Below are 15,456 nucleotides of genomic sequence, written 5' to 3'. Positions count from 1 at the left end.
ACAGCTAAATTTCCTCTCTCACCAACACCACCAATTCTTTAATATGAAACCAATTAGCTTAGCATTAGGAATCCTTCTAATGCATATATAATGCATATTCAACTACTTTGCAACCCCCTACTTTACTTAACTCAAAAACTGTTAACTTGGGCTTCCCTGGGGGCGCAGTGGTTGAGAGTCCACCTGCCGATGCAGGGGACATGGGTTCATGCCCCGGTCCGGGAAGATCCCACATGCCATGGAGCGGCTGGGCCCATGAGCCATGGCCGCTGAGCCTGCGCGTCCGGAGCCTGTGCTCCACAACAGGAGAGGCCACAACAGTGAGAGGCCCACGTATAGCAAAAAACAAAAATAACAACAAAAAAAAAAAAAACTGTTAACTTGTGAGAAAATGCAATCAAACACAAAAGTACTGGTGGTAATTATATAAAAATAATGACTTACCTTTACTTGCAGCATGGGTTGAAATTCCCTCACTAGCTTCAATGAAGAGTCATAAATAGAATTTCCAATTTTTACTGATTCCAGCAGTGGTACAGGGCGAAAGTCAGTGTGGTAGAGTTCAGCATTCAACCAGGAAGCCACAAGCTCCAAATTTGGGAGAGTAGCACTCATGCCAACAATTTGCACGGCATTAGACAGAGGACTGGCTAAATATGCCTGGCTGTGAAAAACAAATGAAAATGATGCTAAAAGACACACAGTACTAATTACAAATGGTGCTAACAATACTCTTGGTCGTGTCCTTTGGTATATATGTGCATAAATTTCTTTAGGGTATATACCTAGGAGTAAAATTGCTGGGTCTTATATTATCTTAATTTTATTAGATAATGTCCATCTGTTTTCCAAAGAGACTGTACCAGAGTTACACCCCTGCAATCCATGTGTGTTTTTTCCCCGTTTTATTGAGATATAATTGACACACAGCACTCTATAAGTTTAAGGTGTACAGCATAATGATTTGACTTACATCATGAAAAGATTATCACAATAAGTTTTGGGAACATCCATTATCTCACATAAATACAACATTAAAAAAACAGAAAAAAGTTTTTCCCTTGTGATGAGAACTCTTAGGATTTACTCTCAATGACTTTTATATATAACATACAGCAGTGTTAATTATATTTATAATGTCGTACGTTACATCCCTAGTACTTAGTTATCTTATAATAGGAAGTTTGTCTACCTTCATTCAGCTCCTTCTCTCCCCAACTCTGCCTCTGGTAACCCACAAATTTGATCTCTTTTTCTACGAGTTTGTTCATTTTTGAAGTATAACTGACCTACAACACTGTTAGTTTCTGTTACACAACACAGTGATTCAATATTTCTATACATTACAAAATGATCAGCATAAGTCTTGTTACAATATGTCATCATACAAAGCTATTAGTTATTAACTATATTCCCCACATTGTACACTTCATATCCATGACTCATTTATTTTGCAACTGAAACTTATACCTCAATCTTCCTCACCTATTTCTTTCCTCCCCACAACCCCCATCCTTCTGGCAACCATCTGTTCTGTATTTTTAGATTCCACATGTAAGTGAAATCATAAAGTATTTGTCTTTCTCTGTCTCACTTATTTCACTTAGCATAATACCCTCTAAGTCCATCCATGTTGTTGCAAACAGCAGGATTTCCTTCTTTCGTATGGTTGAATAATATTCCATGGTATATAAATACACCATGTTTTCTTTATCCATTCATCTATTGATGGGCACTTGGTTGCTTCCATATCTTAGCTATTGTAAATAATGCTGCACTAAACCTAGGGGTGCACATATTTTTTCCAAATTAGTGTTTTTGTTTTACTTCAGATAAATACCCAGGGGTAGAATTGCTGGATCACATGGCAGTTCTACTTTTAATTTTTTGAGGAATCGCCATACTGTTTTCCATAGTGGCTGCAGCAATTATATTCCCACCGAAAGTGCACAAGGGTTCTCTTTTCTCCACATCCTTGCCCACACTTGTTATTTGCTGTCTTTTTTGATAACAGCCATTCTGACAGGTGTGAAGTGATATCTCATTGTGGTTTTGATTTGTATTTCACTGATGATTAGTGACGTTGAGCATCTTTTCATATGCCTGTTGGCCATCTGTATGTCTTCTTTGGAAAAATGTCTATTCAGACCCTCTGCCCATTTCTTAATTGGATTTTTTTATGTTGATTTACATGAATTCTTCATATATTTTAGATATTAACCCCTTACTGAATACATCATTTGCAAAAATCTTCTCCCATTCAGTATGCAGCCTTTTCATTTTATTGAAAGTTTCCTTTGCTGTGCAGAAACCTTTTAGTTTGATATAGTCCCATTTGTTTATTTTTACTTTTGTTTCCCTTGCCTGAGGAGACATATCCTAAAAATATTACTGAGAGCAACATCAAAGAGCATACTACCTATGCTTTCTTCTACAAGTTTTATGGTTTCAGGTCTTGATTTAAATCTTTAATCCATTTTGAATTTATTTTTGTGCATGCTGTGAGACAGTAATCCAGTTTTATCAACACCATTTATTGAAAAGGCTGTCTTTTCACCATTGTTGTATATTCTTGCCTCCTTTGTCATAGATTAATTGCCCATAAAAGTCTGGGCTCATTTCTGGGCTTTCTAATCTGTTTCATTGATTTATGTGTCTGTTTTTATGCCAGTACCATACTGTTTTGATTACTGTAGCTTTGCACTATAGTCTGAAGTCAGGGAGTGTGATGTCTCCAGCTTTGTTATTCTTTCTCCAGACTGCTTTGGCTATTCAGGGTCTTATGTGTTTCCATACAAATTTTAGAATTTTTCATTCTAGTTCTGTGAAAAATGCCATTGGTATTTTGGAAGGGATTGCACTGAATGTGTAACTTGCCTTGTGTAGTATGGTCATTGTAACAATATTTATTCTTCCAATCCATGAACACAGTATAGCTTTCCATCTGTTTGTGCTGTCTTCAATTTCTTTCATCAGTGTCTTATAGTTTTCTGAGTACAAGTCTTCTACCTCCTTAGACTTATTCCTAGGATTTTTTTATATATATATATTGGAGTATAGTTGATTTACAATGTTGTTTTAGTTTCAGGTGTACAGCAAAGTGGTTCAGTTATACATTTATCTATTCTTTTTCAGATTCTTTTCCAGTATAGGTAATTACAGAGTATTGAGTAGAGTTCCCTGTGCTATACAGTACAGCCTTGTTAGTTCCCTATTTTATATATGGTAGTACGTACAGGTTAATCCCAATCTCCTAATTTATCACTTCCCCCCACCTTTCCCCTATGGTAACCATAAGTTTGATTTCAAGATCTGTGAGTCTGTTTTGTAAGTAAGTTCATTTATATCATTTTTTATTAGATTCCATATATAAGTGATATTATATGACACCTGTCTTTCTGTGTCTGACTTACTTCACTCCTTATGACAATCTCTAGGTCCATCCATGTTGCTGCAAATGGCATTATTTTGTTCTTTTTTATGGCTGAGTAATATTCCATTGTATCTATGTACCACATCTTCTTTATCCATTCCTGTTGATGGACATTTAGGTTGCTTCCATGTCCTGGCTACTGTAATTAGTGCTGCAGTGAACATTGGGGTGCATGTATCTTTTCAAATTATGGTTTTCTCCAGGTATATGGCCAGGAGTGGGATTGCTGCATCATATGATAGTTCTATTTTTAGTTTTTTAAGGACCCTCCGTACTGTTCACATAGAGGCTGTACCAATATACATTCCCACCAACAGTGTAGGAGGGTTCCCTTTTCTCCACACCCTCTCCAGCACTTATAGTTTGTAGACTTTTTAATGATGGCGATTCTGTGTGAAGTGATACATCATTGTAGTTTTGATTTGCATTTCTCTAATAATTAGTGATGTTGAGTATCTTTTCATGTGTTTTTTGGCCATCTGTATTCTTCTTTGGAGAAATGTCTATTTAGATCTTCTGCTCATTTTTTATTGGGTTGTTTGTTTTTATGATATTGGGCTGCATGAGCTGTTTGTCTGTTTTGGAGATTAAACCCATGTCGGTCACTTTGTTTGCAAATATTTTCTCCTATTCTATGAGTTGTCTTTTCATTTTGTTTATGGTTTCCTTTGCTATGCAAAAGCTTTTAAGTTTAATTAGGTCCCACCTGTTAACTTTTGTTTTCATTTTAATTACTCTGGGAGGTGAATCCAAAAAGATCTTGCTGCAATTTATGTCAAAGAGTGTTCTGCCAAAGAGTGTTTTCCCCTAGGAATTCTATAGCATCTGGTCTTACATTTAGGTCCTTAATTCATTTTCAGTTTGTTTTTGTGTATGATGTTATGGAGTATTCTAATTTCATTCTTTTACATGTAGCTGTCCAGTTTTCGCAGTGCCACTTATTAAAGAAACAGTCTTTTCTCTATTGTATACTCTTGCTGCCTTTGTCGTAGATTAATTGACCATAGGTGCATGGGTTTATTTCTGAGCTTTCTATACTGTTCCATTGATCTATAAGTCTGTCTTTGTGCCAGTACTAAACTGTTTTGATTACAGTATGGTACTGGAACAAAGCTTTATAGTATACTCTGAAGTCAGGGAGCCTGATTCCTCCAGATCCATTTTTCTTTCTCAAGATTGCTTTGGCTATTCGGGGTCTTTTGTGTTTCTACACAAATTTTAAGATTTTTTTGCCCTAGGTCTGCAAAAAAATGCCATTGGTAATTTGATAGGGATTGCACTGGTCTTCTATCTCCTTAGTTAGACTTATTCCTAGGATTTTTATTCTTTTTGATGCAATTATAAATAGGATTGTTTTCCTAATTTCTCTGATAATTCGTGTCAGTATACAGAAATACAACAGATTTCTATATATTAATTTTGTATCCTACAACTTTACATAGTTCATTGATGAGTTCTAGTATTTTGGTGGGGTCTTTAGGATTTTCTGTGTATAGTTATCATGTCACCTGCAAACAGTGGCAGATTTACTTCTTCCTTTCCAATTTGGATTCCTTTTATTTTTTTTTTCTTGTCTGATTGCTGTGGCTAGGACTTCCTTACTGTTCCACATCTTTGTTACCACTTAGTATTGTCAATCTGTTAGGTATTTTGGACAGTGTGTGGTAATAGCTCTTTGAAGAGGTAATTTACATTTCCTTGATTACTAATGAGATTAAGCACCATTTCATGTTTAGACACCATTTGGATACCCTCTTATAAATGTCTGTTCAAGTTCCTTACCCATTGATATATTAGATTGTATTTTTCCTCATTGACTTGTAGAATTGTTTTTAATGTTCAGGATAATGATCTTCCTCTTTCATTAATTTTTGTTCTTGTCTTTATTATTTCTTTCCTTCCACTCTCTGTGGCATTATTTTACTATTCTTTTTCTAAGTTCTAGAGATGAATAAGTCATTAATTTTCCAGTCTCTCGTCTTTAATAATATACACACTGTATACTATCAATTTCCCTTTAAAAACAACTCTAGGGCTTCCCTGGTGGCACAGTGGTTGAGAGTTCGCCTGCCGATGCGGGGGACACGGGTTCGTGCTCTGGTCTGGGAAGATCCCACATGCCGCGGAGCGGCTAGGCCCGTGAGCCATGGCCACTGAGCCTGCGCATCCAGAGCCTGTGCTCCGCAACGGGAGAGGCCACAACAGTGAGAGGCCTGCGTACCGCAAAATAAACAAACAAACAAACAAAAAAACAACTCTAGCTGCATTTCACAATTTCATTAGGAGATATTTTTATTATACTTTCATTCCAAACTATCTTCCTGTTTTTACTGTGATTATTTTTTTCACCCCAAAAGGGGTCAGAATTATTTATTAATTTCTAAATATGTGGGCATCTTTCAGTTATGTTTTTCTTATAGTTATTTCTAGCTTAATTCCACTGCTGTCAAAGAATATATTTTAAATGACTTAAATCCTTTAAATATGTTGTTTTATGGCCTAGCACATGATAGGGGTTTTTTTTTTTTGTAAATGTTTCATATGTAACTGAAAAGAATATATATACTGCTCTTATTTGGTAAATATTCTACATACATCCATTAGGTCAAATTTGCTAATTATATTAGTCATATCTTCTATATCCCTACTAATTTGGGATATAGATGACTATCTGTATGTTTTCCCACATACTGCAAGAGATGTGTTAAAATCTCCCTAAACTGAAAGACAAGAGCTCCTAGACTGAAAGCAACTACTGAGTACCCAGAACAATGTTAGAAAATAGACCAACACCAAGAAACATCAGTGAAATTTCACAATACTAAGGAAGAAAAGGATCTCTTAAAAACTCTCAGAGAAAAATTTTAAAATTTATACAGGGCTTCCCTGGTGGCCCAGTGGTTCAGAATCTGCCTGCCAATGCAGGGGACACAGGTTCGAGCCCTGGTCCAGGAAGATCCCACATGCCGGGGAGCAACTAAGCCCGTGCGCCACAACTACCGAGTCTGCACTCTAGAGCCCACGAGCCACAACTACTGAAGTCCGCGCACCTAGGGCCTGTGCTCCCCAACAAGAGAAGCCACAGCAATGAGAAGCCTGCACACTGCAAATAAGAGTAGCCCCTGCTCACCACAACTAGAGAAAGCCCGCGCGCAGCAACGAAGACCCAACGCAGCCAAAAATAAATAAATAAATTTATAAAATTTATACAAAGGATGAAGGATTAGCATGGCACTGCATTTCTCAATAGTAATGAGAAAAATGAAGTACTATGTTAAAAACTCTAAAAGTGTTTAAAATCTTGACGTTTGTACCTGGAAAATCTATGAAATAATTGTAAGGCATTTTCAGACATGCTAATTTTTGCAAAATTTATACCCATAATAGCCTGTACACTGAAATAAAGTGGAACTTCCTAGAAGATATCCCCACTAAAATGAGAAAGTGAATCAAGAGAAATACATATGATCACAAAAAAGGAGGGCTCTGACTCAAGCCAACAGCAATGGGAATTAATGATAATGATAAAAAGAGATCTCAAGATAACTGTTGTACAGCACATATATAGATTAACCACCTATCTAAATTGGAACAACTCAGGAGGCTTTAGGAGAAACTTCTTCAAGAAAACAAATTGGGCAGAATAACAAATGTATTGGAACACACTGGGTGGAGATTTATATAAGTGGGGAAGAGGCTAGAGATAAATCAATGATAAGTTCACAGAAAACCAACTCATCAAACAAAAGACATTTATTAATTTCAGAGAAAACAAAAAGTTATTTAGGAAGTAAAAATAATCATAATATACCACATGGCTCAGTTGACAACGACACTTATATAGTCATAATAGTGTAATATTGAATACTGAACTAAGCAAAATTAGAACATAAGTATATTTGAAGAATGGGAATATAATGAGAGGATAAAGAAAGACTAAGGGGCTGGAGGAGATCAGGCAGAGTGAGTAAAGAATATAAAAAAGAGCTAGATCTTCATCTTCCATAGTAAAAAGTCAATATATAACGTGTAAAACTAAAAACTCAAGTAGCTATATTTAGAGATATCCATGTAAACAGAATTTTTAAAAAGCTGTAAGAGGGGCTTCCCTGGTGGCACAGTTAAGAATCTGCCTGCCAATGCAGGGGACATGGGTTCAATACCTGGTCTGGGAAGATCCCACATGCCGCAGAGCAACTAAGCCCACGCGCCACAACTACTGAGCCTGAGCTCTAGAGCCCGCGTGCCACAGCTACTGAGCCCGAGTGACGCAACTACTAAGGCCCATGCGCTTGGAGCCTGTGTTCTGCAACAGGAGAAGCCACTGCAATGAGAAGCCCGTGCACCGCAACGAAGAGTAGCCCCCGCTCGCCGCAACTAGATAAAGCCCGCACGCAGCAACAAAGGCCCAACACAGCCAAAAATAAATAAATAAAATAAATTTTTTTTAAAAAAGAAAATAAGCTGTAAGAGTTGAAAATAGTTACCTCTGGAAAGTAGGGGATAAAGAAATGCTATTTTTCATAATTAGCCTTGACTACTTAAAAAGGATGTGTGTGCAGATAACAAATACGAAAACTGGATTTTAAAAATTCTATCATAAAAGTGGTGAGCAGTCAGAAATTTAAGAATGTTTTAAAAATAATCTAAAATCACTCTTAGTCTTAAGTACTTCTTTTGGAACAAAAATGAAATGCTGTACGTGAGTTTGTTCTAAATAAGTACTACCCTCCTCTGATGTATTTAACTCCTAGTTATTATGCACTTTTGCAAACACATTCTCAACATTCTTTGGAATCTCAGGAACTTAGTTATTTCAGGTACTTACCAAGATGCTGATTTCTGAGTAATATAGGAAATCTTGGTCAGCAGAAGTTCCAGCAGATACCCTCGGGGAGAGTCCCCCAGCATATGCAATTCATCCACAACCACCATTCCTAAAGAGATTTTCCAGATACTAGTTTTTACAGAATTTCACAATTCCAAGAATTTTAAGACTCAGTATCTTGTATCTTGTACCATAAATAGCTGTCATTATAATACACTGCACGTAATACAAATTTCTAACCATAAAACAAAAATCAGATTCCACATAGCAGACAATTCTTTTCCAAGATATTTCAAGTATAATAAGTGGTCTTACCACAATGTATTCTGGATCTAAAAATCAATGATTAGCTAACTCAGGTCTAACTCAAGAAAAACTTTGTCGTGTTACTCAGACAATTCTTAATTGGCAACCTTGTAGAAATACATGTACAATGAAAATCAAGGACATCCACAACAATTATTCAGTGGGTTGACTTTTCTATGGGGAAAACAGCCAGGGCAACCATACTGATGTTAGCAAGTGCTTAGAAAAACAGAATCAGATCAGGAAGAAATAAATGATTTTAAGAGGATGTTTTTGTTTGATTATGGTAGACTAGTGACTCACCCTACTATAAAACATAAACATGATCGTAATTCCCTCCTCCCCTACTTGGAGAATCAAACCAGTCTATGCACTTGGAATAATGCTCAAGAAGTACTGAAATTTGTATCAACGAATGCCTCCTTTAAACATTTTCATAATATCATAGTTTGCATGTGCACTAGTGTCCCCCCCACAAATCCCCCTACAAAAATAAAGACCTTTCAGACTATTTCCTAATGGTACATGATGATCCTTTTCCTCATCAGTAAGCTATTTCCAAATCATATTGTATGATGACTTATTTCAGCATTCATTCATCCATCCAAAGAATATTTATTCTACCTAGTGTGCCAAGAACTGTGCTAGGTATAGTAGATATAACACTTAATCTGATATAACACAATCTGACAATTCTGATACAAACTGATGAATGTGATTTCTCTCTCCAAGCTTTATAGAGCGGAGCCTGTGTCTCATTAATCTTTGATTTTACTCCCCACCCCTACCCTACCCTAACTTTACCATTTACGTTCACCAGGAAAACAATGAGTAGCTAACTGATATTCTTGCAGCTTCTATTGCTGCTATAACCATTCTCTTCCTGTTGCTACCTCTACATAGTGGGCTTTCCCAAGTGGTTGGAAAAGGAAAAAAAAAAAGGATTAAGGTAGAAAAGTTCCAAGCTCAAATACAGTGCCAGTTTCTATAGCTCCCTACCATTTGCCTGCTAAATGGTAGCCTCTGGGTCCAGGCCTAATCTAGATACCACAGTACCAGAATATGATAATGAATACATATATACACTAATTGCAGAGATGGCAGGTGCTTCCTTCTATTCCTGGTAAACTTTAGATAGGAAAGAAGCAATGAGAAATGACTTGAGGGTTCAAGCATACCCTCTATGCTTTGTAAAGTGCAAAAATACAAGGAAGTAGAGACAATAACATCAGTAGGATGCAAAACTTTTTTTTTTTTTTACAGAGTTCCTAACATTACAGATGCCAATTTTCACCTCTAGAAGTAGATGACAGACAATAGAATAAAACATAAGTCATACAGAAATCACAACAGCTTCACTCCATTCTATCAAAAATAGCAAGAGAAAGTATATACTTATTTTCTTATTTGCTTACCTAATAGATCCATCTTATTTTCCTCTATGAGGCGATTGATCAGACCATTGGCTCTCTCAATTGTGCAGACAGCAATATCCAAAGAAGAGAAATGCCCTGTTGGAGAGGTACTGCCCATATAACCATCTACTTTTATTCCTACTTCCTGAAACAGACTCTAAATTGAGTAAAAAGGAAAAATACAGGGGAAAATATTTGAAATTCATGAATCTTAAATTGGTTCTTTCCCAAAACATAGACATAAGTATTCAAATACATTTATCAGATTACTGTTAGTTATTCCTGGTCAGGGCACACTGGTTCTTTTTAGAATCATATACTAAAAATAAGAAGTTCAGAACTGATAAAACTCAGTACAGAGATTTTCTGTTAAGACAGAGTCAAGGGCTTCCCTGGTGGCGCAGTGGTTGAGAGTCCGCCTGCGGATGCAGGGGACACGGGTTCGTGCCCCGGTCCGGGAAGATCCCACATGCCGCGGAGCGGCTGGGCCCGTGAGCCATGGCCGCTGAGCCTGCGCGTCCGGAGCCTGTGCTCCGCAGCGGGAGAGGCCACAACAGTGAGAGGCCCGCGTACCGCAAAAAAAAAAAAAAAAGACAGAGTCAAATAAAATGGCATACTTAATCAAATAAGTTCTAAGAGCTCTTTATAGAAATTAAAATTAAAGAAAAACTACCTTAAGCACTAACATTTTTAATCTAATAAACAAGCAAGAAACTCACTCTTTCTTTAAGTAACACTAATGTAATATTTTCAGAAACTTAATATTTTCAGAAATTTATACTTCGTGAGGAAAATATTCTCATTATTCCCCTAAAGATTAGTTTTTTATATAACAGAAGAAAAGGTTTCAAAAGTCAAATGCAATGGGACTTTGATGTTAATTTTTTTAGTTTAACTTTTAACTAACATACCTTCTCAGTAAAAAGGATCATCATTTTGTTACTTTGGTCTAAGTTGAAAGGATGTTACCATGTAAAACCAGCTTGGTTGGCTATTTGACCTCTGAAATAACTGTTAAAAAGATTTATAGAACCATTGAATTTTAGAGCTGTTCATTCAATAAAATGTTTCTGAGTGTTTACTAAGTTAACCCATAGTTAACCCCATAGTTTCATTTTACCAGTGAAAAAACTGAGGCCCAGCAGATTATGTATCTGGCCTGAAGACACAGGTAGTGACAAAACTGGGACTAGAACTCAGATTTTTTGTATTACCACTGCAATAATCTTGGCATTCCAAAATCACATTTTTTCACTGCAGAAATCAGAATAAATTTATTCTATTTAATGAAGTATTGTATTTGTAAAAATACCTTAAAGACCAGTGAGCGTCACACAAATGTATACTGTTGTCATTCATTTTTGCAGGAGAACAGGAGAAGAAAACACAGGTTTGGAGCTTTACATAAGCACCAATGGATCTTGTTCTTCATCCTCTAACGTTCCCAAATGGCCTTGCATCAGGATGGGATATGCTTCCTCAAACATACTTCCTTTCCATGCTTCAGTCTAGTCCTACTATTCACTTAAGAGGTTGATTCTTAATTTGCACTTTTATATGCTAATTAAAGTACCCTGCCTATTTCCTAAGGAAAAGTTTATAAATTTTTACACAATTTTCACCGATTGCTCTTTGATTTAATGGCCCTTTCTCCTTTATGCAGTAATTTAAAAGTTTCCCCTCATAAATGGTCAACTTTTAAAGCTACATTGGGATGTAATAAAAGAAATTTTATTTTCCAATTGCTTTTATAATTCCATTTTAAATGAGTAAAGCTGAAGCTGCCAATAACAGGCCTTTCACAATTTCAAACTTAGTAAAAGAACATTACCTGGAAATAGTATTTCTTCTCTTTAGCCACAGAGACAAAGGGCAGAATAAATAGAGCTTTCTTCCGCGTTTCCAAGACCCGCTTCAAAATAAGTAGCTCAGCAACAAGAGTCTTCCCAGCACTTGTAGGAGCTAAAACAAGTTATTCGGCAAGGTTATCACAAAAAGAAGTAATATTTGATACACTGCATTAATAAATGTTTTAAATCATATCCAGTAACTAAATAGCCCAAGGCTAAACTATCATTAAGGCCCCAGCTAGCATCTGAAACCTTTATACCCTGAAATGCCCCTGACTTTAAACCAGGTTTCTAAATACTCACAGTGAAAATAGAGACAAATAAATCTTTACATCAAATAAATGATGAATATTACTGAGTACCTGGCTTATACCTAAAGATCCTTTCCTTTAAGTACTGAACAGTTAAAAGCCCTGCTTTGGGGAAATAGATAAAAAGCTTTAATACATTGTGATAGGAGCTATGATAGAAGTTGAGGGAGAAGAGCTGTAAGGAAGTTTATGGAAACAGAACTTATGAGAGCAAAGAAGGCAAGAAGAAAGGAATGCCAAGCAGAAAAAAACAGCATGTGTAAAGTTCTAGAGGAAAGCCTGGTATGTTCAGATGATAGCAAGTAATTTAGTAAGCCTGAAGTATAAAGTACAAGTAGGGGAGTGAAAACAGACATATGAAAGTGCCACATGGAGAAGACTTTTATAATCCTACCATGTAAGGAATTTATCCTGAAAGCAATGCAGAGTGACTAGTGAGTTTTATGAAAAGGAATGACAAAATCATATTTATACTTTAGAGAGATCACTTTTGGCTGCAGGAGCAAAGCAAGAGCAGAAAGAAAAGATTAACTAGTTAGAAAACTATTGCATAATCTAGAAGATGATAGTAAACTAGGTAATGGACCTAAGAACAGAGAGTAGTAGCCAGAATCAAGACATTTGAGGTAACAGACACTACACTTGGTGATTAATTAATGTGAGTTGGTGAGCAGAGTTATGAATGACACCCAAATTCTTGTTTAAGCAACTGAAACGGTCAGGCCATTCTACCAATGCCACCAACTGCCACTAGTTAGCATTAACTGAGTATTTCCTACATGCCAAAAACTTTTCTAAGCCCACACCCTGGCACTCATGCTCTCTGTGCGCGTAGGCGCTCGCTCCCTCCCTCCCTCTGCTTCTCTCTCTCAACTAATTTGCAAGGTTACACAGTCAGTAAACAGCCTGAACTTATATCTATTGATAGTTAACTCTCTAATCATTTTTGGCAGCCATAATGAAAATCTGGATGACTCACAATTTCAGAGAAAACTGATACAAAGGACGTACATCTTACCAAGTGATTAGATTTTAAAGTCAGTATACTAAGCACAGACGGTTAAAAATTATGTAAGTCAAAGTTGCTCTTGAAAGCCCATATAAACCTTTCATAAAGTATATTACATAGGGTTTTGTATATACAATCCTGTATAAGCAGGTCAATTTATAAACATATAACATAAAATGTTCACACACTGAAAAGCAACTGAGATCAACTGTGGGAAGAGCACATTTACATCTCATACTGCACACTCACTCTGGGACATATGTTTTTTTGTTGTTGTTGTTTTTTTTTTCTTTGCGGTGCGCAGGCCTCTCACTGTTGTGGCCTCTCCTGTTGCGGAGCACAGGCTCCGGATGTGCAGGCTCAGCGGCCGTGGCTCACGGGCCCAGCTGCTCCAGCATGTGGGATCTTCCCGGACCGGGGCACAAACCCGTGTCCCCTGCATCGGCAGGTGGCCTCTCAACCACTGCGCCACCAGGGAAGCTCTGGGACACATGTTTTTTGAGAGGAATGGTAGGCAGATAATTCTGTTTAAATTGTTCGGTTTTTGCCTTCCCCCACCCTACCATCTAATGGAATTTTCATAATTTAAGTATGCATATGATGAAACTCTGCTTTTCAAATATTTTAAGACTTTCTCTAGTTATAAAGCACTCTCTCACCCACCTTACCTCAATAGAGTGTCCTTTACATTAATAATGTCTTAAAAATAGTAGAGAAATTAACTTGCACAAATTTGAATACCTGAATAGACTAAATTCTTTCCTTCCAGGACTTGTCCAAGCAAAAGGCACTCTGCTTGCCATTCAAACATCTTTTTTACACCAAAACTGTGATATTTCTCCAGAACCGCTGTAGGAAGCCCCCAATTTGCCAATAGCAGCTTGTCTACTTTATCGTCAGGAAACGTCTGCTTGCATTTCCCTTTTAGGAAAAAAAAGGAAATAGTTAAATTTAGTTCTAACATAAGACTTCAGTAATTTGCTTTCCACTGTGTTTTGGGATTCCTATGTGTTGTAAAGAGGCTATTTAAAGTACATCCTGACATAAAACACATACAATATAAAGATCTGTAAGGAGCACTGGGCACTATTAGGAGTGAATTCCCTACAGGTGATGAGATTTGGCCAGCTAGTAAGTTGTTTCTGTAAATAAAGGTCGAAAAGACCCAGAAACCACTTGAAGACAGTCGCTGAATATGGACTGAAAGCTCTTCCACGTCAATAGAAAGTGACGTGCCGCACCAGGTCCTAGTCACAAACTGAGAAAGGGGAGTAGAAGCCTAGCAGGCCGTGCAAACGCGCGAGCTCCGCGCGGTGAGGACACCTCCCGACGACTGGCCCGGCTGAGCTGCCTACCTCGCCCGCTGCCCACGGAGTGCCTGGGAGTACCTGCAGCTCTGGCCGGCGGGCGGCCGCGGTCCTTCAGGCTGCGTCTCAGGCCCGGGGGCGGGCTCAGCACCGGCCCCGAGAGGAGCAGGGGGCTGTCACTGCTGTCACCGCCACTTCCCGAAAAGAAGTCTGAGCCTGGTGCTGAACGTCGTCGTTTCCCACTCCAGCGCGTCAGATTCATCGCGAAATATTCTCGGCCATTCAGGGAAAGGCACAGTCCCAGCGTCCTCCCGCTCGGAAGAAACGGAAGTTGGCGACAGGTGCGGCCGCCATCTTCCCGCCACGGCTTTCAAACTCAGGCCTCCCAACCCGCCCCGGAACCATAGAGTTCCCAGTGACGAGAGTAACCTGAGGACCATAGAATCGTGGGGAAGGAGGGGCTCTCGCTGGTGTCGTAGACCTCCGGCCTGTAACCTCGGTTGTCGGATGGTGAAAGAGAACCCGACTTGGACCTAGATTAAACGGGGGGAAAAACCAGACTCAGTATATATAATCTCCAATTATAATCATACTGGCTTAAAGTTTTTCCTTTTCTTTTTGTCCATGTCTGGTTTAAATAGCAAGTTTATGTTAACTTCATAAAATGAACTGCCCATAATAGGTAGAGAAGTAGCTCTATTTAACATATTGTATTTTTAAAACAATTATTACAAATTATATGTGCAAAATATTATACAAGTAAAATTTAGGATTTAGAATGGAGTGCAATTTACTCCTGCTTTACTTTCTGCTTTATAACAAGATATGGGAACATATGTATATGTATAACTGATTTACAGATGGTAGGGCAGAGGTTATTTCTGTACACAATTTCTACTTTAGCCATCATACGCTGTGAGGAATATGTGATGGAGAGATAGGGACTGCGGCCGATAGACCTCTTAGGTAGTAGAACGCTGCATAGAAGGGGCTCTGG

General features: G+C 37.8%; 1 protein-coding gene across 1 annotated transcript in view; it reads right to left on the bottom strand.

Annotated features, from left to right (window-relative positions):
* Positions 1-14,721, bottom strand: part of POLQ (DNA polymerase theta) — a gene marked incomplete at both ends in the record, with an annotated part of 114,029 nt that extends 99,308 nt beyond the window's left edge. The window contains 6 exons of the mRNA XM_082654665.1: positions 445-664; positions 8,262-8,370; positions 9,983-10,139; positions 11,814-11,944; positions 13,894-14,073; positions 14,541-14,721. Coding sequence (XP_082510791.1) covers positions 445-664; positions 8,262-8,370; positions 9,983-10,139; positions 11,814-11,944; positions 13,894-14,073; positions 14,541-14,721 — 978 coding nt within the window. The remainder of the gene's footprint in view (positions 1-444; positions 665-8,261; positions 8,371-9,982; positions 10,140-11,813; positions 11,945-13,893; positions 14,074-14,540) is intronic.
* Positions 14,722-15,456: the final 735 nt, after the last annotated feature.

Source organism: Grampus griseus, assembly GCF_964374135.1.
Source record: "Grampus griseus genome assembly, chromosome: 5".
Lineage (NCBI taxonomy): Eukaryota > Metazoa > Chordata > Mammalia > Artiodactyla > Delphinidae > Grampus > Grampus griseus.
This window is presented reverse-complemented; position numbering and strand designations above follow the sequence as displayed.